The 25,375-nt window shown below is 40.5% G+C and overlaps 1 protein-coding gene across 1 annotated transcript in view; it reads left to right on the top strand.

Moving 5' to 3' along the window:
- CTNND2 (catenin (cadherin-associated protein), delta 2) overlaps positions 1 to 25,375 on the top strand; it is a 538,576-nt gene that overhangs the window by 482,928 nt on the left and 30,273 nt on the right. The window contains exons 15-16 of the mRNA XM_010571474.1: positions 14,520 to 14,730; positions 18,119 to 18,203. Coding sequence (XP_010569776.1) covers positions 14,520 to 14,730; positions 18,119 to 18,203 — 296 coding nt within the window. The remainder of the gene's footprint in view (positions 1 to 14,519; positions 14,731 to 18,118; positions 18,204 to 25,375) is intronic.

Below are 25,375 nucleotides of genomic sequence, written 5' to 3'. Positions count from 1 at the left end.
GGTCGTGGGGGGGGTGGGGGGGGGGGGGGGGGGGGGGGGCTTGCCTTTCAGGGAGAGGGATTAGGCTGTGGAGTCGGAGAAGGGCTTCGGGCGAGGGTTGGGGGTTCAGCGAAGCGGCCGCGGCGAGCAGTTAGGGTGTAGGTTGGGGGCCGATTCGGGAGTAGGGAGAGCTAGGGTTAGGGCTGGGGACGGCAGTTTAAGGCTAGCGAGCAGGGCAAGGGGTTAGGGTGGGGGTAAGGTAAAGGGTGAGGGGTTTGGTCTTTGCGGTAGGGCTTGGTGCTGGGGATTAGAGGAGGGTGCTGGGGTAAGGGTTACAAGGGTAAGGGCTTGAAAAATGTGGTCTCGCATTCACTGTACCGACTATATCGCCATCGCTTTAATTGCCAAGAAAAATCTGAAAAAATCCATGAGTCAGCAGCGTGCCTCAGCAGCAAAATGGGCCAACAGCCTCCTGGGCTGTGTGAGGAGTGTTGCCAGCAGGTCGAGGAAGGTGATCATCCCCCTCTGCTCAGCGCTGGTGAGGCCACACCTGGAGTGCCGCGTCCAGTTCTGGGCTCCCCAGTACGGGAGAGACATGGGCATAGTGGAGAAAGTCCAGTGAAGGGCCTCAAGGATGATGAAGGGACTGGAGCATCTCTCCTGTGAGGAGCGACCAAGAGGTCAGGGACCTTTCAGCCCGGAGAAGAGGAGGCGCAGGGGGATCTTATCCATGTGCCTAAATGCCTGGTGGGAGGGTGTAGAGAGGACAGAGCCACACTCTTCTTGGTGATGCCCAGTGTCAGGACAAGGGGTCATGGGCACAAACTGAAATGCAGGAAATTCCATCGGAATATAAGAAAACACTAAGCTGACCCTACTTGGAGCAGAGGGGTTGGTTTAGATAATCTCTAGAGGATCCTGACAACCTCAAGCATTCTATGATTTTTAAGGAAATTATTTGCATCAATTTTTGTTTCATTTTTGCTACCAGAAGTATCAAGGTACACGGTCAAGCATGAGTAAGCTAGGCACCTCATTCATGCGTGGTTGCACCTCGGTTTTATACACTTAGCCCTTTGGGGAACAGGAGCAGAGGTGGGCTTATCTTTCTAACATAGGGAACTTAGTCTTTTAATTAATCAGTGATTGACCCTGTTAGTTTATGGCTGTCCTTGTATTTTATTCACTATACAGGCTCTGAATTTCCTTTTCTTCTCAAAATCCTGAGAAGTCCTCTGCAACCTTAAGAAAGATAAAAAAGCTCCTAGCCCAAGTTTACAGATTTTGCAGCATAAGGCAGTAATTCAGCTCCGTGTACCAAAAGAATGTGCAGTGGTGGTGTTCAGAGTTCACCTGCTGTTTGGTAGATCTAATGTGCAACATGAGGAAAATAAATTGCCTCATTACTTACTCCTCTCAGGAGAAAAGTTACAGGATCTCTTAGATTGTGTGCTACTCAGGGTGCTCTTAAAGTGATATGTTTTATACATTATTTGGATTTCATAACTCAGGATTATTCTAGCAAATAATCAGAGTGCTAATTTTAATTAGAGGAAAATGGTTCTATTAGCATGAGTATATGCAAAGTCATATATTTATTTGTGTGCAAAATTTTTCAAGGTGACACAGACAACAACGGTTGCTCTCGCAAAGGGAACAGGTTATTCTGCAAATTTAATTTATCATTTGCAGCAGAGCAGAAATAGTTTACCTTTGGGAATATTGTCCTCTGAATCTCCTGTGGTTAGGAGGTCATCATTGTATCCGACCTCATGCCTGTTCTGTTTGACCGAGAGCATTTATTTTTCAGCTTTGCTTTTTTCTTGTTGTTAAGTCAAACCTTTTACTAGCACTTCAACCCTGATCTCCCATCCTTCCCCTGCAATGCAGAGTGTAGTTTATGTTCTGCCATGTCGCAGGGAAGTAGCAAGGCTGCTGAGTACATGTAAAACTTTCACTCTGGCTCCACTCTAGTCTTCCAGAGCGCACTGATCATTTAGAATAAGGCACGCGGAGCCAGGGAGCCAGCTGCTCCCTGGCAGATTCTTCGTTTCCCCAAGTCTGAAGAGAGGAGAAGACTTTTGGAAGACTTGTGCAATTCTCCCCTTCTCTTTGGGAGTAGCAGAGATCAGCCAACGTTGCAGAGGTCTGAGAGAGATGAACTTGAAGGGTAAGAGGTTACATCTTTGCCTCTAAGCAGATCTCCTCAGTCCAACTTGATCTCCAAGAAAGAGATCAAGTCTAGCATATGAAGTCTAACATGTGGACTCTCTGACTCTTGCCATGTGGGCAATTGTGTCCCCATGGAGGTAAGAGAAGGAAATTCGGTGAGTGCACAGTCCTGAGAATCCTCCCTCCGTGTGTTACTCAGATGTAGGTGAGCAGTTGTGACTCACGTTAAAAAAGCAATAATTTATTGACACTGAGCAAGTTCAAATGGATGTCTGCAGGCAAGGTTTCTTTGAGGGCCACTAGAGAAAAGACTTGATCAGCTACTAGCCTGAAGGTGCCACTTGGAGCTGTTACCTTGAAAGGAACAGCAGTAACACAACCCAAAACCAAGTCACATTGTGAACCCTTTGACTCCCACCTCTTGAGGAAGCACAAACAGAACTGTGGTCTAGTAGATCTGTACTCTGATGGAGGAGTCTGGACTAGGGTTCATTTGTCACAACTTCTTGAAATATAGGTAATAATGAGCTGTAAAACTAAGAAGACCTGTGGAAGTTTTTTATGAGAAATGTAAAAACTAGTCATGTTGTAGTCGAAACAAAAAATAATATACATTAGTTAAGGAAGGTTATCAGATGCATGTTTGCCCTTCTCATGAGAACACAAAGCTTATTTTCATTCTGCACCATATCCTTGCTTACATACCTACTGTATTCAGGCTTTAAGTTGTAGTAGCTTCAGGTGAATTAGAATATAAAACTACAATATAATTTGCTCTTTTCCAGTGACTGTGTTGCTAAGAACACAAAGCACTCCATTGAGAACAGGAATTAAACTGAGGAGTCAGAACATTAGTACTACCTGCAAAATTAATTGACCTCTAAAAAATACCTAGTAAAACTGACTACCTGCCCACTTAACTGCATGACCAGTGTGAGAGACACTACTTCTAATAAATGCACCTATAGCTTCATTACTGCGGCAGACCTTTGTATGATCTGTTTTAGTTACACTCATGCATTAGCAGTTCAATAGATGGACACTGTGTCTTCATGAGGTCTTTGCTAACAATTCCAAATTGCAGGAGAAAAGCAAATACTGTATTGTACTCTTACCTTTTCATGGATAAATTGTCTTTGAAGATTTTAAAAATATTTTTTAAACAGTTAGCACTTTTTCTGTTGCTATACTTTTACTTTTTCTTTTCCCTTCTGTCCTTGTCCCAGACATTGACATCTGTGAACTTAGTGTATGGTTTCACTGAGCCTGAGATACTAACCAGGATTTTGTTATTAAATATAAATTATTTTATTGTATGGTGCACAATAAATATGTATCCTCAGTATTGTTGTTTTGCCATCATGCACAGATTAATTATCTTAACTTCTCCATGTAGAGTTTTCATGGTGATGACTTAAGAAATGTTTGAACATTGCAGTAATTAAGGAATATATGAACAGTGCAGTATGACCTGGAGTGGGTTTGATATTTGTTGGAAAAGTTGTTTTCAGATGACTCTATTGCTTTACCAAGATTTATGTTTATTGAGCTAACACATTTACATCTATGCATTTTATTTAACCTTTAATAACAGAATATATCAAGAGGATCCATTTTGGTTTTATTTCTCTTAATATTTTATTGTACATCTCTAAACATTTTTGTACATTTCACCATGATGTTGTCATAACTGCGTATAAAAGCATGCAAAAATAATCAGTCTTTCAGACCATACAATGGGGACAAATATGCTCATGAGTTTCAGGCAATATTATAGCACATGTGAAGAAGAAGAAAAATAGTAGAAATTAAAGAGTAATGTCTTCATGGACAGTTAAAGCAGGATAACGTCTAGCTGCAATTCACTCTGGCTACATCAGTCTCCTGTCAGAATCTTGTTCTGTTTTGGACAAGAAGTAAAAACCAAAGTAGAAAAGAAAAGCTACTTCTTTATGAATCCAGTTTAATACCTTTTGACATTGGTAGACAGGCTCATTAATTTGAATGGGTGTTGGATCAGGGCATAGATCTTGAAGCCTAAACTTATTTTTCCAAAAAGAGATTACATTCTTATTTCTTCATTATGGCCTAATTTAAAGTCCCTTGAATGAGACTATTAACAAAATATTATCCTATCTCAGAAAATAATACAGATAAAACTAAAATTCCACTCAACACTCACATAGCACTTTTCCTCTTCAAAGCACTTTAGAAACACTGATTAATCATAACATTAATTAAATGACTACATTTTTTAAAATTCAGCCTTCCAAAGCTCTATTCTCTGCAGGGAGCAGGGAAGAGGATAGCAAGGGACTAAAACCAGCTCCAGTAATCAGAAAACTTAGCCTGCAGCAATTAAACTGAGGAACCACTTCCCTTTGCAGAATCTTTTTTACCTTGGGCCAGTGGAAAGATGAAAGGAAAGATGACAGTGCAGTCTAAATGAGAAATAAATCTGGTGGTGTGTAAAGGAGCTGATTAATTAGATATATTTGCACTACCTGGGTCAATAGGTAGGCTAACAACTCCTTTCCATGCCTTTTCCAGTTTGTATATCTGGCAGGAAATGTAAACAAAATGAATTAAGAAGGAAATTATTTGAGTGATTGCCCACATGGCCTCCATCCATTCTGGATATAAAACCCAAGCATGCGAGATCAGATTCCTTGGATCCAAGAACAATAAAGCCTGGGTCTGTCATTTGTGTTCTCAGCCAACCTACCAAAGCTAAGACTGCAAGGGGGACAGCCAAAGCCACCACCCAAATCCTTTTTTCTGGCCAGCAGAGGGGGAACAACAAAAGAGCAGTGGGTTTGTGACAGTTTACCTTAAAAAATGCTTCTTCCTTCGCTGCTGAGGGTGACAAATAGAAGCTTATTGGTGGAGAATTGTCTCTTTCTGTGGACCCAGTAGTTGTTTGGCGAATCAGGTCAACAGACCTGCCAGGTTAAGCTGGGCTTGAACTGACTCATTTTTATAGTGCCAGTGTGGGTGGGACAGTCAACAAATTAACGCTTATACCTCTTCCCAAATTCATCTTCCAAAACCGGGTTGCAAGTCAGAGAATGCAACCGGAGCTGGGCTGCCTGTGTTTGATGGTTGGTTTGCCTCTCCAGCATGGGAGGGGACAGAGGTTACTCAGCTGATATATGGATTAACATTTAAAATAGAAGCCATCCACTATGCTGTGTGACAGGTGCCATTAAGAAACAGAAATTCCATTTGGCCGTGGTACCCATAAATATATTTATGTACTAGTTTTCTGGCTCTTCTGCTGCAAACATCTCCTCCCCCAAAGGAGAGCTAGTTAGTCCAGGAATCCACTTCTCTGTGGCAGCATGCATCCTATGACAATTGCCAAAAAGACAGCAGCAAAGATGAAAGAGGCAGAGATGTACAGCAGGGTCTCAATACACTGCTCTGGTTTTGGCATTAGCTCCGATGGAGCCAGCTGAAGTGCTTCTGTATGCAAAGTGTAGACACGGATCTAGCCTTTATAGCACATGTTGGGACGGATATGCTGTATGAATTAGCGGTTTACAGCCAGCTAAAGAGCCCTGAAAGTTCTTTAATCTCTAGGTTTTAAGACAACTGCTAATAGAAAGCCTGGATATCTGCAGTCTTGCTGTGTGAGAGAAATGCAGAACATGGAAGTGTTCCATTGAGAGAGGAGTAAAATCAGTATTAGGAGCAACAGTAGATTAAATAGATAGTTGTCTACGGAACTGAGTTATACAAGAGAGACAACAAGAGTAGTACAAGAGCAATACCTTTTAAACAGACTGGTATTTTCAAGTCTAAAATCTATGCTTGTAAGCTAGCTAAAATTTCCTTTAGTTCAGAACATTAAAGAGCAGGAGCCTGGAGGGGGGGTCATGGGCATGCAGGGGTGTGACAAAAACAGGATCTAGCTGAGCATCGAACTGAAAGTGTTTAAACCAATATCAGGAGAGAATGGAAAAACTTGGCAGATAAGGCAGATGCAGAGATATACACTTAAATATTGGATATGCAAGAGATGGCGAAGGAACATGAAAGCTTAGTGGTTAAGACCCAAAGGGCTGAGGAGGTACAGCTCAAGGAAGAAAAAATATCAGTCATGTAATACAGGGGAGAGGGGGCAGCCCTGAGAAGGTGAGTTGAAAGCAAGAAAAATGATCAGCCACAGGGAAGCAGGAAATAAATACATGAAATGGAAAAGTTACATTTCTGGAAGCAGACAAGCTGAAGGAGGAAGGTGGCTAGGTTAAAATGCTGCTGCAGGAAAGAAAATCTGTGAAGGATCGTGGATGTGAGAAAGCAATCTGCTGAAAAGCGGTGATTGCATTGCACCCGGTTGTGATTTCCCATGGCATATTCAGGGTGAAAATAGCAAAATGCTTCTCTTTTGTGTTTGTCCAATGCTTCTAGCTTCTATACATACTGCTCTTCCATCCCTGTTATGGCTGTGCTCTTTGTCATTCCTGGTTCTTCTCATGCCATACCTTTCTCTTGCAAAATATAGAACCAGCATCCTTAATCTTTTTAAAAAGATAAAAGCTTCTATATTGGTTACCCTTTTAGATATTCGATTCTTTTACAAGCAAATCTCAATTCACATTGCCAACACAGATATTGGTAGTTCATGTACTTTCATCTCTCTATGAAAGTTTGAGGGTTTCTTCCCTGAAACTGTAAAAGATGACTATTCCTGCTACCTGTGGGGCTTTATATGCTACACTACCTATGGCTGAATTTATTCTTGATAAAAAAGATTTGAAAAAAAGAAACCCAATGAATGGCACATCACATACAATGCATCAGGGAAGATATTGTTCCTCTTTGTCGTGGTCCATACCGAATACCAATCTTATATCTTGAAATCTCGCTGCCTGTCATCAGAGGTGGTGGAAAAGTGAAAAGTGCGTATCATTTTTCTGAGAGGAAGAGGGAATCTGAGACCTCCACCTGATCTTTTGTTCTGTCTCAGCAGCCTTGAGCAAAGTGCACCTGGGTGCTTGGGGGCACAGGAGGGTATATGTGTGTAACGGTTTTTATTCTTTCTGTCTTCTCCAAAAATAATTTATCTCCACAGAGTCTTAAAATTTAAGTTCAAATAAACCTGCAAGGAGGTGAAACCCAGCATTGTTCTCCAGCTCAAAGCACTCATTATCCCAGCTTAATTGGCAGGCTAGACTTAATGTGAAGCAGCTAAAGCAGTGGCTCCAGCCCATGAGTTTTGAGGTGCTTACTCAAACCAGTGTAAGTTAACTCACCACTCATTCCCTTACAAATGATTGAGCTGAGATGATAATTTTTTGGATAGGGATAATTGCAGGACTATAGTCAGTTAACATTATGTAGTGAAATGTCCTCATGTGCATTTACTCTGAAGTTGCAGAGATTACAAATGTTTGTGCACATCCCTAACGTAAGAAGTAAAAGGACTTGGGTACCTAAATAACATTTTTGACCAAACATTGAGAATGAGATTCAGGTGCCTAAAGATAAGCATTAAACATTAAAGATGATAGCGTATCCTACCTTGTCTCCATCTGCTTTTCCAGAAGACTGTGCATCTTCCATAGGTCTACTAGCTGTGCAAGTATCTCAGGTATCCAAGGGAATTTGAAACTGCGTTAGCCCCCTGTGTGTGGGCACACGAATTGCCCCCTACATGCCTAAAAATACTTTTATCTTTCCTTTTACACCTAAATCCCAAACTGATTCAAAATCCTCTGTTCTCTGACGCTTGCTAGAAGTGATGGGGCCCATGCTTTCTGGGCGCGTGCTTTTCAGTCTCACTGCTCAAGTTTTTTTTGCACTTTCCTCTTCCAATACTACTTCATGCACAGTGGTCTTAGGAACAAGAAAGTGATCTGTTGTGGTGAGCAACACCACAGACCATTAGCTAGCACTGGTCAGACCACGTGGGTTTGACAGTAGCCACTGCCTTTGAGTTTCGTAAATCTGCTCTGTCAACAGCCGAAATGGTGTCAGACCAGAAGTCGCCAGACAAAGGGAAGAGAGAGTCGCTGTGTACAAACTGTTGTGACTTACAGTTCCTTCACATGCAATGTACGCTGCAGTTGCAGCGCTAGAGACTATATGTAATGGAGTGGGCTGGAGAGCAAAGTCACTGGTGCAGTGGTTGCAGTGGAAAGCCTCTGTGGAACCAGTCAGGTCATTCAGTGCTGAGCAAGAGGGCACTAAACTTTGTGGTGGCTAATTACCCTTACTTCAGTTTGTGCTGCTCTGTCTTCTGAAATAGGGGTCCTCCTTTATAAACCAACATTGCCACATCAGGTAGATTATTTCTTGTTCTTGACTGACCTACATCTTTCCTGGTGCTCCCCAAAGTCTGAGGAGTAATCATCTACTCAGGGATGAGTGTCTCAACCTCAGTACTGCTGCCTTTCTTGCTTTCAAAAATACAACTTTGTCTCCTTCCACCTGCTGCCTTTGCTGCTGGCCCAACAGCTCTGGCATCACCCTGCTTCATCTTCTCTGGTTTGCTTTCTCCACAAAAAACTACAAGTGTTTGGCTCCAAGACCCAGTCTGACAGCATTTCTTACCTCTTAACCTATTTTGCCTTTAAAGTTCAGGGTAGTTTTTACCCCTTGAGTTTTTCAGTGGCAGAAGAAAATCTCCCCGTGAAAACTAACAAACCTTTACCCTCTTAAATCACATGGGATTCACAGCTGCCCTGATGCCTACAAAATACTTCATACTGTCTTGGCCGTTCAACTCCAGACTTTGCTACATATCGTACTAAGCCTAATCACTTTTGGGGGCTCTTACACCCCATCTTGCACCTCAGTATGTACTAGAAGATTTGCAGTGTTCAGAGAAGGGACGGGGTTCCTCTGGAACAGCAAGAGCTGGACCCTGAGGGGCACTTTCAGGTGCTACACTAGTGCCAATAGTGATTATCAATAATTACACCTTCAAACAACAGTATCTGACAAAAGAAAGCATGGTGCACAAATGAACTGTTTATCAAATACAGTAGTGGTATGTCTGCCACTGCTATCATGTGATAAATATGCTCTAATTTATCAGACTATCAGTTGAATATACTGACTCACGATCAAAATTTTTTCCTTCGGAATTAAGTAGACAGTTTTGGCACATTTATTAAGTAATGATTGAAAGTAATAATAAAAGCTCTCCCAGTAATATTCTTTCCATAAAGACTGTGAAATATTGAAGTTGGATGGCATTAAAAACACAAGGATGATGAAACTGCACAAAAACACATATGTCTGGAAATTTAAGTGGAGCGCACGCATTAGAACAAAGAGAACAAAATTCACCTATATTATGACATACAGACCCTAGTAGTTCTGGAATAGGATATCTGTAGCATTACAACAAAATATGGTGGCATTTTGCTATTTTTATATTATCTAGCTACACAATGTGAATTAATGAGCATCTTTGAATAGAAAAAAATGGTGAAATATTACTTTTATTAGAGCAAGCTCTACCTCAAGGACAGGGTTCTTAGTTTCAATTAATATCTGTTTGAGGTTTCTTGTGTTATCAGTAGGTTGATTTTCCTAGTCTTGTTCTCTCAAACTAGGAGCCATGTCACCACTATTTAATAAATGTGCCAATGTGTCAAAGTCATTTTTCAGAGATGAGTGAAAATGGAAATGAAGTCAATGGGGCTACATCAGCAGTGATTTTGTCTCAAGGCAATAGTAGGGAAGTATTTCCGGAAGTGGAACCTTACCTGTGATGATTTTACTACTGTTAAATCTACCAGAAGAATAGTTTGCTCTATTGTTTTCCTCCGAAGGCAGAATCTTTCATAGGACAGCTATCAGTTTGATCCTATGAAGGAAAAAGTTTCCTGAATTAAGTAATGGAGGCATGTACTAAGGTGCTAATGAGACTTTATCATGCAAAGGAAAAGATGTTAAATCTGCATTGTTGAAATGTTTAGTAAGCAAACGTTTTCATCTTACAGTCAAAGACTTAGTGTATAGTGATAGACAAATCCTGCTCTCAGTATAAAAGTGATGGAAGTCTTACCGTAGAGAATAACTTGTATAGCGTCAGAAAAATGCTGTCCCAAACACCTACAGGACAACCCCTTTCCTGTGACACTGCCCCCAAATTATGGCTGTCTAATGCCTTTCTTCCTTCCATTATGAAAGTGAAATTCACTCCTTTATGAGCGAAATCGAGCAAATAAATATGATTTCTTTTTTCCTTGTCAAGCTGGTGGTTATGTTTAATCATATTACGTAAATCCTCTTTAAAAGCATCAAATCAGTTTTGGGTCTTATAATGTGTAATGTTGCTCAAATAAAAAATCAATTTATTTGTAGATCAAAGCAGTTCTGTATGAACCCTAATGAAAATTAACAATGCTATTTATTTTTAATATCATTCTCACACACGTGCTCCTCTCTTCCCAGGACCCTCATCAGTTCTTCTTTCAGCTCAGGGAGGCTTCCTGAGCTGCAAGTTGAATTCCCCAGCCTTCCTACTAGTAGTGCTAGATAAAACTTTGCTGACATTACAAGACTAGTTTCTATCATACGTTTCACTCTGCTTTCAGAAGAGCTTCTTAACATCGAAAAAATAATTTGAAATGCAAACTCTCTGCAGATTGTAACATAGGCTAATGCAAAGTCAAGGATCGCCCATGTTGTCAGCTGTGTTGGGCTGATGTAGCAGTAGCTGTGCTTTCATTAGCATTACTCAACATTTACACGAATCTAAACTAGAGCAGGGTTTCTTCTATCGCTAATGCTAGAAAACATGACTCTTCTCTCCTTCATGTCTATTGTAAAGCAGCAGGAACGTAACTGAGGTAAGAGAAGTTAACTGATAACTGATTTTTTTTTTTTGTGAATGAAGTACAGTAATTTATTAACTAACTAAATGTATAGTTTTAGAAAACACATTTAGAATGCAAACAAGTTACTTTGGAAGATTTTCAGCATTATAAAGAATAGTCCTTAACTTTTAACTTTCATCAGTCAACTCTATATTAAAGTAAATTTATGTCTTTTTCAATGTAAGTTCATATGTTTTGAATTAAAGACACATTTTTTATGGCTAAGGCAGGGGTTTTTCTCATCCCAAATGTATTTTCAAATAGCTAACAAAACGTTTGAAGTACTAAACCCACAGCAGATACGTTAACAGTTACACTTGTTAATAGATTTTAAGACCATGTAAACAGCGGCTTAGATCATCGCTATTCCCAGCTACTCGCCTCTCCTGGGAGCCTGGCGTGCCACCTTTTTTTCTGGTGAGCCTCTGGAAGGACACGTTGAGCCGGGACGCCTGTCCGTGCCGTCAGCTGCTTTCCCCACATGTGCGAGCAGCTTTGTTGGGAGGTGGCAGTTCTGGATTTCGCTGCAGGGAGGAGGAAACCCGTCTCCCCCCCCAGGCAGGACGAGGGGCCCGGCGTTGTCGTTACAGGTTCTGACAGGGGCATCCCCAAACTGGACACCAGCTTGCACAGCTGCAATACACTGACTAGGTTTTCGGTCGACAAAATGCGCGCTGTGAGACTTCTGGCACTTTCTAGCCAAAGGCTAAATTTGATGCAATTCTTGGGGGCGGGGGGGCATGACAAAAAAAAACCAAAAAACCCCACTTAGAATATATTTTAGTTTAAATATGCAACCAAATAAGAGTTGAATAGTAGTATTGAGCTGGAATTACTACAGCCACTCAGAATAAGGGATGCTGTACTGTCCCACTGTTACACATTATCTATAAAAAGCCTGGTTTATTGTTTTGAAGTATCTAATACTGATCTGATCTTCTCGTGCCTAACTTAAGGGTGTGCACAGCAGAAATGTTAAAATCATTGCGCATTAACACGTCCGGAATGCTTATACCATGCTTGATTATGGGGTGGGGTTTTTTTTTCATTTTCCTACTGAACTTTTCCTGATAGCTCCAAAGCTTTTGTTTATTGTAAGAAGCATCTTGTGTGTCTAGGCATGCGTACTGGTATGAATACTATTGCCTGGAATACTAGGTCAGTTCCAGGAAGGAAATCTGCTTGGGGCAGCCATCCGGATTTCCTTACACCCAGTGCTAAGGGACACAGTCTTTGGCTCCTGATGGAATGATCGCTGTCCTCTGGTTGCATCAGAGGACTGAGGTGGTGAGACACTCCGTTGCACTTTAAGTGAGGTACAAAAGGAAAAAGGAACATTGGTCTGTTCTGGATGTGTGTACGGAGTAAAGCAGAAAGTCTCACTGATCTGGTTTATCTACTTGTACGTACTCCTAACCAGTGGCAGGCACTGCATTAGAAGAGTAAAAGTTACAGCAAATCATGGTTTATTTTATTTTTTTGATACACAAGCTTAATTTCCTATATGCTACAGACTGAAGTAATCACTGTAAGTGATAAGCAACTATTAATGTGTTCACGTCACATAGATCAAACAGATGCAGATGTAAATAGCATTTCAGGCTGTTCTCAAACAGTGTTTCATATATGTGTAGGGGAAAAGAAGATTTTCAGTTTGCTCAGACAAACCATTTCTGAAAGAGAAAGTGGTGTTAACATCTGTACTACATCTGATAGTAATAATACTGCTGAAAAGCTAATGATGCAAATGGCCAATTAAATATTAAGTGCAAAGAAATAAAAATGTTGGAGGACAAGATTTATATTTGTATTGCAGCACACCAGTAAGATTCAAATCCTACTGCACACATTTTGTGGGTAATGTTATGCTTTTTATAATCAGGAATGTTTTTACGTGATACAGAGTGAGTATTTTCTAAGATCTCACATTACCATCAAATCTATTTGATAGCCTTTAAGTTTATCATTTCAGTACAGAAATTTTCAGTTTTTATCTGTATTATGAATATTCTGTTCCAAATGACTGGCTGTATTTCTACCACAGCAGGCAAAATTGTGAGAAATAAAAATAGTTTTACATTTCATAGTTAAAAGATGTGATTTTCCTCTTACCTCAGCTTTCAAATATGGATGCACACAACTCAGTTTATGAATTCAGAAATAAGATTTTTAATAAGTACTCATAAATACTAATTGATCAGAACTTTTTCAATTTATCAACAAATCTGATTAAATTATCATATTATATACAATGATCATACCTGATTATTTCATTCATAAAATGTGATGTAGATTAGATTACTAATTATATTCATTTTTCCCAGTTTTCCTGTCCTTTTCATCCTGCATGATACACTCATGATGATTGCTGTATGCAAATTCCTAGCACAGCTGCACTGAAGGTGATTCGGAGTTGTTTCACTGACCTCAGCAACAACTTCACCAGGCCCTCGCCCTCTCTGATCTTGTCTTCATCACACTGAAGGACTGAGCAGCCATTTTACCATAATAGTCACCCTCTAGAACTGGTGCGAGGCTTCTCATATATCTGTGGCAATGCTAACCCTACCCTACATTCATATATATATTTACATTTATACTATAGATATATATAAAAAAATTCTCAGAGGCTGTTCTTGTGTTCTTTTCACAAGCACTACATTTCTTTCAGGCACAATTTTTGCAAAAAAACCCTTTGTTCATTTAAACATGAAAAAAGGTATAATAATCATAGAATTATTTAGGTTGGAAAAGACCTTTAAGATCACTGAGTCCAACCATAATCAACAGAATTTCTTTTTCATGTCTTCAGTTCAATGTAAGCATTTTAAAAATTCATTACACCTTTCATTGTAGGATATTTTAAGTTCTGGAGGTCAGTGTTATATAAACTCCTTACGAAATATCAGATGGGAATAGATGTCAGAAAGGCTCCCTTTCTGGTCAGTACCATCCATACAACTAAGGATGTGTGGAAAAGATGGTGTCCACTCTGAGCAATAAAGTCTAAGAAACACTAATGAACCCAGTTAAATTACTGCACGCAGTAGAGAATTAACCTTGTACAGTGAAACTGCTTCAGAGAAGACTTTTTCACAAATAACAACATCATTGGCTTTGCATTCACTAGTGTTTTTAACAACTGATGCACATTTTACTTATAGTAACAAGTTACGAGTTGTGTGGTGGGAGATGAGGACTTGCCAAGTTCTGTAAGTTGGGGTATTCAGGTTATTTTTGTACATATACTTTTACTATCATCGTTTCATTCTCCTAAGGGCATGGTGTAGCCATATCCAAAGTCTCCAACTGGTGTAGTATAGAAATATTAAGAGAGTCCCTAATGTGTGAAATGCTTGAACATGCAATCGTATAAATGTGGCTTGCTCCAAAGTAGTATCAGTAGCCAATTAGATTACATGCAATGATGCAAATGGTGCTGATAGTCTTGCGTGTTTTCCCTGTACTTCTTCTCCGTCACCCTTTATTGCTGTATCTTCTGAATTCTCCCTTCATTTTCTTTCAACAAAGGCAAGTATGCCATGAGGGATCTGGTCCACCGACTGCCAGGCGCTAACAACAGCAACAGCTCAGCAAGCAAGGCCATGTCTGATGACACCGTTACTGCCATTTGCTGCACTCTGCATGAAGTCATCACTAAAAACATGGAGAATGCCAAGGCCTTACGAGACGCAGGCGGCATTGAGAAACTGGTTGGCATATCTAAGAGTAAAGGAGACAAGTATGTTTTGCAAATCACCTTGCACCTTTTTAACATCTCCAGTAGTTATTGCTAGTCCTGAATGTGTTTGCCTCCTCTGTGCAATCGTGAGTTGAATTCTTTAGTTTCATCAGAAATCATATGCCCAGTGTGAAAGGTGACAAGAAACAGACAATACCAATGGCAAAAGTCTCTGCTGTGGTTTATTTTTGATGTACCATCTGCAGTGCATGGAGTGCACCGCGTGTGCAGTTTAAGGAAGAGTAATTATCTACAGTAACCACAACCTCTAAGCACTTCCAGAAGATCCTGATAAACGTTAGGGACCAGAGCTGCTGGATTGCACCCCGCAGAAGGGGTGACATGCAGGTGGAGGGATCCTGTGAAAGGAAGGGACCTCACCGCAGTTCTGTAACTGCTCCTCTTGCTCTGGGAGTGAAGAATGTAAAGTCATTGTCCCTCTTCACAGCACCCTTTTCCCTGCCACCAGCTTGCTGGTGAGGTGGAGCAGAGTAGAAAAATGGATCCCTGGATTTTCCTAGCACCTTGCTTCTGAGGGAGCTTTAGGATACCTGCAGGCTACTTTGTGAGGCACCAAAACATGCAAAAATCTTACACACGACTGTGCCATTTTCAGAGCAGCTATGGTTTCATCTTGTCTGTTTTCCTATGTACGCACTCTTCATGAAGAGTTCACTCTTTATCCTTCTTTTGCCTAAAACAGATAGCCTGGTTCTCATATTTGTCAACCTGCAGAAGTATAGTGCAATGGGACTATGGCAGTTTGAAAACAAAAAGCCTTCTCTGTAGTGCACAAAACCCATCAGTCCACCTACTCGAAGCTGTCATCACACAGCCTACTGCAGCATCAGAGCTCTAAAAGAGCCCCACAAAGCCAGGCCACAACCTGAAGGAAAGATTTATGCACCCTACATTTGGTATGAGAACTTATGCTCACCTATGTGATCGGAGCATTGCCAATATAATTTAATCACATTTCTTTTTCCTCTATTGTCACCCTTTTCTTTTCATACCAAATTCATTATTGAAACATTCTCACGTTCTAATTGTAAGGGGTAAAAAGTAGTAGCGTAACAAAGTGTGTGATTCCAGTTGTGGGAGCTCCCCATGCTCTGCCAATTTATTTACATTTGCATTTTTATTATTATTAAATCTATTTAAAATTTTGATTTATATTTTCTAGATCAAATGTACTGATATTGCAAGCAGGTTCATATCCATTTCTCTTGAGTTGAATGTGTCTTTCCTCAGAATAATGCATTTGTCTACCTGTTTGTTATCTGGCAGAGATTATTAATACCTCTGGAGTCTGGAATTTTCAGAGTATCATGGGCAGTTTTAGGAGGATCCAAGGGTATAATTCCCTGTCTAAGTATCCCTCATAACTGTGAAAGACATATCTATGTTGAATGAAGGTATTTAGCCCAGGTAGTGTTGAGTAATTCCAAAACGCCATCCCAGATCATGATACGTATCCCTCCTCTCAAGTACTTTGAGATGCGGTCCTGTGTTATTACTGGTACAGGTTACACAGTTCTAGAAGAAGAAAACCTGTCAACTCACAGTGCTACAAATGCCCATCTTAAGTGAAAGTTCCATTTTTCAGCTTTCAGAGTTGTTAGTATTGTGCACTATTGCTTTGGTTTGGTTTCTTATAGGTAATCCATTGTTTACAAATCAGAATTCCCGGTCATTGGACTGACAGGAAATTCTGGCATGCTCGCTTTAATGGAGTAAAACACTTCAGTATGAATTTATCTTGTCCAGTATGAAGCCTCTGCTTCTACAAGTGCAGGATACTAGCCTGGCTGTGCATCCTGGTATGGATCGGTGCCAGGAGCGTGGGGCTGGCCCCTGCGAGCCTTTGGAACATGCCCAGGGCTTGAGCGCTTTCCCTGTAGGACAGCACGAGAGAGCTGGTGTTCATAAGGTCACATTGGCCAAGCCCATATTGGCTTCGCATAGTTCCTGTTTCTCCTCAGCGCTCACAATATGGTCGGCGCAGTTATTTTCCTGGTTACTCCGTGCTACCAGCACCCCACTAGCCAGTACAGCTGGGAGTATAATAAAAGCAATTATGCTTGAAAGCGTTCATCAAATTCCTGTTTATGCACCAATTACCCACCTACTGCTGTACTCTGGGCGAGAAATGGAAGAAAAGGGAAAAAACAGCACCAGATAAATTACTGGGAAAATACTGTATAAGGTAATTGACTCAGTTGTGTCATGACATTGCTTTACCAGCATGAGTGTCAGCCTACCAGTGGTCCTTCTCAGAGATCACAGGATGCACCAGAGCCTGACCCCTGAGAAGACTTCCCACCCAAACCAGTAACATACGCTGCTGGTTTTCTGGTTTCTTTTTGGTTTTGCAATCCATGTGTCTTTTCTGAGTAAAACATGAATCGCCTAAATGACTGCCCTGAACTCCATCGAGCCTCACTCCAGACTTTGGCCTTTGCAAGGTTTTCTAGCGCTCTACTGCTTTATGTGTATTCTTGGTACAGCACAGTGTGTGCTTCCTCAGTGGGCTGGGTTACCTTCCCCGCCCTTTTCTATTTGACCCTTCTTCACTGAGCTGAATACTCTCTGATATTATTTTTTTAGAGTTTTTTTTAAAGTTAGCTATCCCAAGAGGAATATATGACTCCAACTGACTGTAACAATAGTTTAGAGCTTCTCTCAAAACCTTTCTGAAGAGAAAGTCCCTGTGAAGTTATATATGGTTTTCAACGTGACATTGTATTGTCGTCATTAAAGGGTAATGGTGTGAGCAAGATGCAACTCCTAATTTGGATTCCTCATGAAATTTCTTATGACTTTTTGTAATCAGTTGTATTTCTGCATCTTGGCTCTGCACTTCAAAAGCAGTGCTCATCACCCATCTAGAGTGTTTCTTGTGGCCACTGCTAAGAGGCGCTTAATGCATTGAGCACACTGTCAAGAGTTGAAGTTTGGCAGCTTACAGAGAAAGAAACTCTGGCTCTAACTTCTTGTCCTTTAGGCCAAAAGCTGTAGCCAGGACATCTTCTTAGATGTACATAATACCACTTGGCTCCTCAACAATTTTGCCAATTGCTACCTCTCCCATTCCTCTTACTATGCTCTCAGCATGAATCCTTGTTCTCAGTGGTCGGAGGAGCACACGCTTTGCTCCTCACTGAATAATTAGTACTACAGAAATAACATGTATTGCCCTTGCTTAAAAACACATTGGTCTCCAAGATGTCAACCAAAGATCTTATGGTACATTTGAAACACTTTAATTGTGGGGTTAAATCCATAGCAATGCATTTGAAAATTGGGGTGAATGGAGTCTTGTACTTAACAGTCTCTTTCTCACTCTTTCTTTCTTTCTCTCTCCCTTTTTAATATATGTGTGTAACAGGCATTCGCCAAAAGTGGTGAAAGCAGCATCTCAGGTCCTCAATAGTATGTGGCAGTACAGAGACCTGAGAAGTCTCTACAAGAAGGTAAGGCTTGGGTTTTTTCTAGCTTTGTCATCTTTTGTATGGTTACCCAAATTTGGGGGCTGAGAGACTTTAGACCAAAACATTTATGTGACTGGAAACTGACCTCGAGTTTAAAATTTCAGATACTTGGAGCTATGAGTTTTTCTCTCATTTCTACTTTTAACATAGAAATACCTTTTGAAAATATGTGTGGTGGTGAAAAGGGGATGTGAATTTGATTTTCAAAATAATTCATACAAAAAAATGCTGGATCTGACAGCCCTGGAGAGCGAACAAACCTATGCAAGCTCTCCTACTGTACCTTTTCTTCTTACACCTCCCCACCCTGTCCTGAGGAGATTACCAGATTTCCAGCCCTTCAGCTCCCAGATTTCCTCATGAGATTGTAAACAAGAGTATCTGAAGGAGGGGTGCTTAGGGACCAGTTACATGTGGCACTGGGCTGAAACTTGATAGCTTCACTTCCAATCAGCTGGCAGACAGTAGCATCATATACTGGGTTTTCAGACAGCCTGTGGAGTCTGTAGTACCATCCCATTCCCACAGGCCTGCTAACCTCTTAAAAATGAATTGCAGTACAGTAATATGATTCTGTGAAACAACATCCTATATAGCTTTTAAAACATAAGTGTCTACTTAGTAAATGACAACATTTAAAGTAATTCTTGCTGAGTGTTTCCAAACTAAATTACATTCCATGGGAGTATCAGCCTGCAGATTTAGTTCTCAAAGGTCTTCTCGCTACATGGAATTTCACAGCTTATCTAATTGATATCTGTATTTGTAATCTCAGCAGAGAGCTAAGACTTTGTGTGGCACAAAAGCTCAGGACCTAGTTAAGGCTGAGGCATAAGAATGGTGAAGTAGGGAAGGTTCGCGGCGGCGTAGTCTGTGTTGTATGTATTTTGCACAAGAAAAGAACTTAGTTACATGAAATATATACACCAGATCTCAGGCTGGCAGAAGCTGACCTTCTGTTTGAAACGCTGTTCTTTTGCATGCCTCAGCCCTGCTTGTGTCAAGTCTGGGGAGTAAGGAAGATGATTATTGAGTCTCTCCCATTGTTCACTTCCAGTATTTTCTGTCATCCTTGGCAGCCCTAGGGATACCATATGCGAAGACGTTCCAAGTAACGAGCTGGTACTCAACTGTCCCATTAAGAGGTGGGAACAAACATGAGCTAGAGTAGGCTTTTCCTGACGCAAGGCAGTAACACACTGGAAGCGTGCATAGCCTGACTTCTGTGCATGTGGGTGGCTGCACCGGAGAGGCTGAACTTTATTGCACCATAATCTCTTAGAGGTTCTTACAATGTCTGGCTCATTTCCAACCTTCTGTCTGTATATATATGCTGTGACGGAAAAGCAGTTTCTGGGGTTGCTCCGTGCATGAGGGAATCTATATGCTGTATGGCTTCTGAGTATACTGCTACCTAAAGGACATTCTGTTGGCTACCACTGTGAATGCCTGGTAATGTACTTTACGTACTAAGCATGCTTGGGTACTAAGTACCTCGCATGCTTAAAAGAACATTTTCTGTGGCCACAAATACATGCTTGTGGTATGGAAAATACGACAGGCTAGCCTTTGAGGTAGCTTCCAGGACGTTCGTAGCAGACAGATTGTCTATATTGTCAGAAAGCATTTTATTACTCTCTATATTGGCTAATTCCTACAGGCTTCACAAAATCTTAAAATGAAGGTAACTCTCTGCTACATATTTGTATACTTATTACATGCCATTATACATGCTGCTAAGCCTTGTGTAAATATGGTTTCTTTTAATCAAAATGTTCAGATAGTTGATTTAAAATACTCCTGTTTGTTAAAAGACATACAGCAATTTTATAAAGTCATCATATTTATTAAACTTGCCTATAGTAGGCTGACTTATGCTGGCTGGCTGAGTTTCACCACTGTTGGGAAAATAATGTTTTTATGATAGGGAAAATGAGAAAAGTTTGCATTATACTAACAGTCAGCTAGTTATGTAATATAAAGATACTGTGTCAGTGCAATCTTTATTTTGTCCCATTAAGATACATATGCTAGTAAAAACGAGTGAACATGCAGCTGACAGTATAGTATGATCAGCACTTGGCAGTATCTTGCACTTCCACAGCCTTTTTTGAAGTGCAGGTAAATCCCATTGCATAACCATCAGCAATTTCTTCCTATGTACTAAAGTATATATACAATTACTTTCAAAGAATTGGTGGCCTACAGAGAGGCACAGTTTTGTACTGTAATACAAGGAAATTGCAGGCATCACATCACATTTAAGAAAAAGCAGCGGCACTTACCTTACTGTGTGAGAAACAGTGTAACGAAATATTTTGAATTGCGGTGTATTTTAGAGCGACATGTTTACAGCAGAGTAAGTAAGGAGAGGTAAAAAGAATAGAAGGATTATCCTTTGTATCAGTGTGGAAAGAAGGCAATGTATGTTTACTGCTGATGCAGTAACAGTCAGTATATTTAGTCCAAATATGACGGCATCAGCAACAAAATGAAAACCTCTTTCACTTTTCTAATTTTGCTCAACGTTACAGGAATCATCCCGTAGCTGGCAGAATATAAACTGCACTGACAGAAAGTCCATCCAGAGTTGGGGATTGGTGTGGTCACCTAATGACTTGCCGCACCTCTGAAGGACCAAACGCCAAGCAGTGCATAGGCACCCATTTCCCGCTTGCAGCACTCCCCGATAAGCTCCTGACCATGGAGTGGAAAGAAGCGGGGGAGTCCGAAACCAGTCCCCCACCCGCTGCCGGCAGCGGGGCTGCCCTAGGCAGGGTATATGCAATGCTTCTTGCAAGCTCCAGTCCCAGCGTGGGTGAGCAAGCTCTTTAACCAAGGCTATAACAATATGCCTATGTAGTGAAACCTAAGTGAAGCAGCCTCTAAGGACACTGTCAGAATCGGCTGTTGCATAAAAAACAGCCCAAATTTAACAGATTTCAGGGTGCCAGCTTCAGCTATGGTACTTAAGAAGAATCATAGTGTGCACAAATTTCACTGTGCCACTCGGTGTCTGAGAGACATTGCCTGTTCCTCTGGGCCATTCAAAGCCAAAAACTGCGCAACAACTCAGTTAACTTCATTGACCGAATCAAGCGATATACCCTGTCTCAGGGTCGTAGTCTGTCTGGCTAAGAATGCAAACAGTATCTTTTAACAACACAAAATTTTAAGGTCCTATCCATCTTTTTTATCCTGAAAACTGCAAAATTATTCCACAAGTCAGTGAGATGAAAGGCATAGAAAATTAAATCTAGTAAGCCACATTAAGCTACAGATATAAGTGTTTGTGGACAAAGAGTTTCAGGCTAGCCTATATGCTGTGTTTAAACAGAAGGGCAGAGCAGGAGCACAGAACAAACCCTGCAAGCAACGTAGCTCCAACAGCCCAGAGTTCTGAGTTCTGGTACCAGGAACGTCTCTGCAGTGGGCTGATCCTGGTCCCAATGAAAGCAATGAGAAGGCCCTATAGATTTCATAGGTCCTTTCTGTAAGGCCCCAAAAGCAAGAGCTGGAACATTACTGGGGAGACGGGCTCACTAATCTGCAGCATCCGGCGTGTCCCGGGATTCCCAAGATCCTATAAAAAATAAGACTGGAGGTTTGTGCGTTGCTTTCATTCGGTTTGATGGAGCAGGAACATAGTGCCCATTTATTAACAGCTAATGTAAGAGGAGTTGCAGTCTTTGAACTGTTGGTCTCTCTTCTCAAATAGGTTTTTATTCTCTGAAGAGCATGCTTAGGTGGAGACTAGCTTTTCTGGCTCAGGAGGATGATGGGTAGACTTCTAACTTCTCACAGCCTGAGCTGCAAGCTCAAGGTGGAAGAGGCATTGCCTTTATTGTCTCAGTTTCCACTTAGAAAGCTCTGTAAGTCCACAATACCTTATGCTCTGTGTTTGCAGAGCTATCTCACACCCTGTACCTGCCACTGACACATTCTATCCAGTGTACCAGGATTTCCAGTTCATAGCTGTGTTGTGGCTTTAGTGGGACACATAGACTTGTTAGGCTGGACTGGCGTGGAAAAGGCACAGAAAGTAAATAGTCAGCGTTCAGATCTGTGAGTGAGGTGACAGTGTTTACTTTGTAGTAAATAAAGCTTTGTAAGCTTGTGCTTTAGGGAAAAAAGAAGATTTCACTCCCTGGTATGGTTACTTGGGCACTATCCTAACGTAGTCCAACAAGAAAAAGTTGCAAAATGCAGAAATGTTTCTGGTCCTAAAATTATAGAAAAAAAAACATTTGACAGACCAAGAAGAAGCAATGAATTTAGTCTTGAAGTAAGGGAGTTGCCAAGCCATCCCAGAAGTTTAACTTGCAGGTCCTTCATCATGGAAGAGTTCGCAGGATATACTGCTCTGTTTGCTGAGCAATAGCTGAAACAGAAATCTAATCTGAAAGAGTCCCACCAAGAGGAAAACAAGGTTCAGGTTCAGTCCCATATAAACAGTGTTTAGATTATTTAGGGGACACCTTTGAAAATACAGGTGTGACTGTAAGAGAGCAGATTTGCATTAGCTGGTAAACTCTTATCTGTCTCAATATTCAAGAAAATAACCAACTACTCTTAAACACAGATAGCTTGTTAAATTACATGAGGAAATTTGAGCAAAAGGGTTGTGCTAAATGAGCTTAACATGAAAGAAGGTTTATTAGCTAAAAGCAAGCTTCAATTAGCATTAAATGTGTGTAATATTAAAGAGCTGGAGGAACTGTCAGGAAGAATATGTTTTCTATTAATTGGTTTGCTTTGCCTAACCACTTAGGCTCCAACAAAATATGTTTACATTCTATCATTATGTTTACACTTATTCTGTCTTCCAGTATATAAGTAGAGATCACAATGGATTTGTAGAAATTATTTTTCTTTCCCATTTTTTATCGTAGGTTTCTGTTCTGCATGGACTAATAGAAATGTTTCTCCTATTCACCTGCCATATGAATAAAAATACAACCAGTTATTTGAAACCAGGGAGGCTGTTAAAGGCGGTCGTCCTTCAGCTTGTAGTGTGCCATCTACAACAGGGAAACTATTGTGATAGGCAGTTAATGAAGTCAGAGTAGTCGCTCTGAAGATGGCCTTGTCTGTCATTGGCTGGAAAAGATATTTGGAATTGCCCAAAGTTTTAGAAGCAGTTAAGCCAGTCCAGATCCAGAAGAGGACTCTCTTTTCATGTGACTTTCAGAATAATAAAATGATGACTCTATGAGAAGGTCCTTTATGACTAAATGTTCCATGAAATTTGCCAGCAATAAAATTCAAAACCCTAGTCAGGGAGTTTTAACATCGAAAGTCCTTTCTTAAGGAAAATATACCTACTCGCCCTTTAAAAATGTTCATTACATCGTGCTATTGTGTAGATTTGGAACACATCGTTTGGATTTTCTCCCGGTAAGGTTATCGTCAGTCAGACATCCCCCAAAAAGATGCTGGTTTAGGTTAAATTTATCTAGTGAAAAGGTCTGCGCAGAACTTAAACCCTACACTAAGGATCTAAATTCCAAATCCAGAACATAATAGTTCATCAAAAAAAGTGGCTTGACTTGAAGGAACTATTCATGTGCTCAAATTGTTCATGAGCATATCTATTTTGCGGTGCTGATCTTTCAGCGGGGCTTAATTTATTTCTGTACAATTGGCAAGGCCTTTTTCAGATGAATATGTCACCCTTTCAGAAAAAGGATGGATTAATTTAAGGTAAACCCCCACTAATATAAAGCTAGAGAAGGCATTGTCTAGAGCCCATTTTTATATTAACTATGAAAATGCAAGTACCTGATTAATAAATGATTGACTGATTGATTGATTTATGGCAGTGGGCGGCCCCAAGCTTCAGTGTGACTGATGACAGAGGATTTTCACCAACCCTCCACTCTGGGTCATGGCACGCTCAGCATACGCTCTCCCAGAGCCAAGAAACCAGAATCTATTCCCCAACCCAGGTATTCTGGCTGTCAGCTGACCAGTGTTGAATTGTTGTGTTTCGTGCGTACTGAGATTTGTACCCAAAAGAGTTCTACAGGAGACGTTGGAATCAAAAGTAACAAAGCCTTACTAGAGATTCTATTTTTAAATTGTACAGTTTAATTTACTGAATGCTGTAGGTTCTCGATGGAAAGCGTCTCCCCTCACTCGGGAGAGCAGCCCCACTCATTTCAGCCGTGTGAGGAGGGGGCGCAGAGTTTTGCTCTCTCTGAGGACAGCATCTGCCAGAGAGGGGGCCACATGCATTACCTTCAGTTCCCTGACAAGCTTTCTAGCATTTCTGTAATCTCGTTTTTGATTGTCTGAAACTTTCAAATAGAAAGGCAGTTATTGATAAGCACTATGTCGCAATAGCAGGTTGAATTTATCAAGCACTTTGCTTTCTTTTCTGGCCCAGTGGCATCTCTAAGACAAAAGCACTAGCTGCATATTTCAGTAAGAGGATCCCAGGTAAACTAGGATATCTATAGACAAATCAGTGTGTCCTGGAGTCAATTAAATTCTTAAAATGCTGATTTTCAAAAATCTCTATTAATAAGAACAATGGAGATTTCCTTCAAACATAAGTACAGTTGATAAGAATTGGTAGGACTGGGCATTTTTTTATTATAGGCACTATTTAATTTTAGGTACTAAAATTCCTTTTCCTTAACCAAGTGTAGTCTTTTGTTTTCCTCCTAATATTTTTTTCATAATACAACGTCACTCTGTGGCATTATTGCAAAAAGAAAATACCTTCTACATATGCACAACATTCAAGTAAATCCACGGAGAAACCTTTATATATGTGTGTGTGTGTGCATTATTTCTGATAAAATATTTAGAGAAAATAGGAAAATTCTTGGTTTTGCTGGTCACACAGGACACAGTAGTAATGCTCTTTCTTTCAGGACTTTTTTTTTTTCCTACTAAGTTTGCCTGAAAGAGAGACGACATCAGAGAAGATCTCATTTAAGTACTTTAGACATAAATATCTTTCAAGGTTAGGGTAAATGCTTTTAATCTTTAGCTAAGAGGAATGTGATATTTAAAACGCCCAGCATTTCATCATCTTATATATGACATTACTTTCTTTTGTTAATCAGGAATTAAGCAAATTCCTAAATTGATTTGAAATAAAGGAAATGTGGACATTTTCTGTGGAATTAACATAGTCAAGCCTT

This window comes from Haliaeetus leucocephalus, unplaced genomic scaffold, assembly GCF_000737465.1.
Source record: "Haliaeetus leucocephalus isolate CR32 unplaced genomic scaffold, Haliaeetus_leucocephalus-4.0 Scaffold328, whole genome shotgun sequence".
NCBI classification, from domain to species: domain Eukaryota; kingdom Metazoa; phylum Chordata; class Aves; order Accipitriformes; family Accipitridae; genus Haliaeetus; species Haliaeetus leucocephalus.
This window is presented reverse-complemented; position numbering and strand designations above follow the sequence as displayed.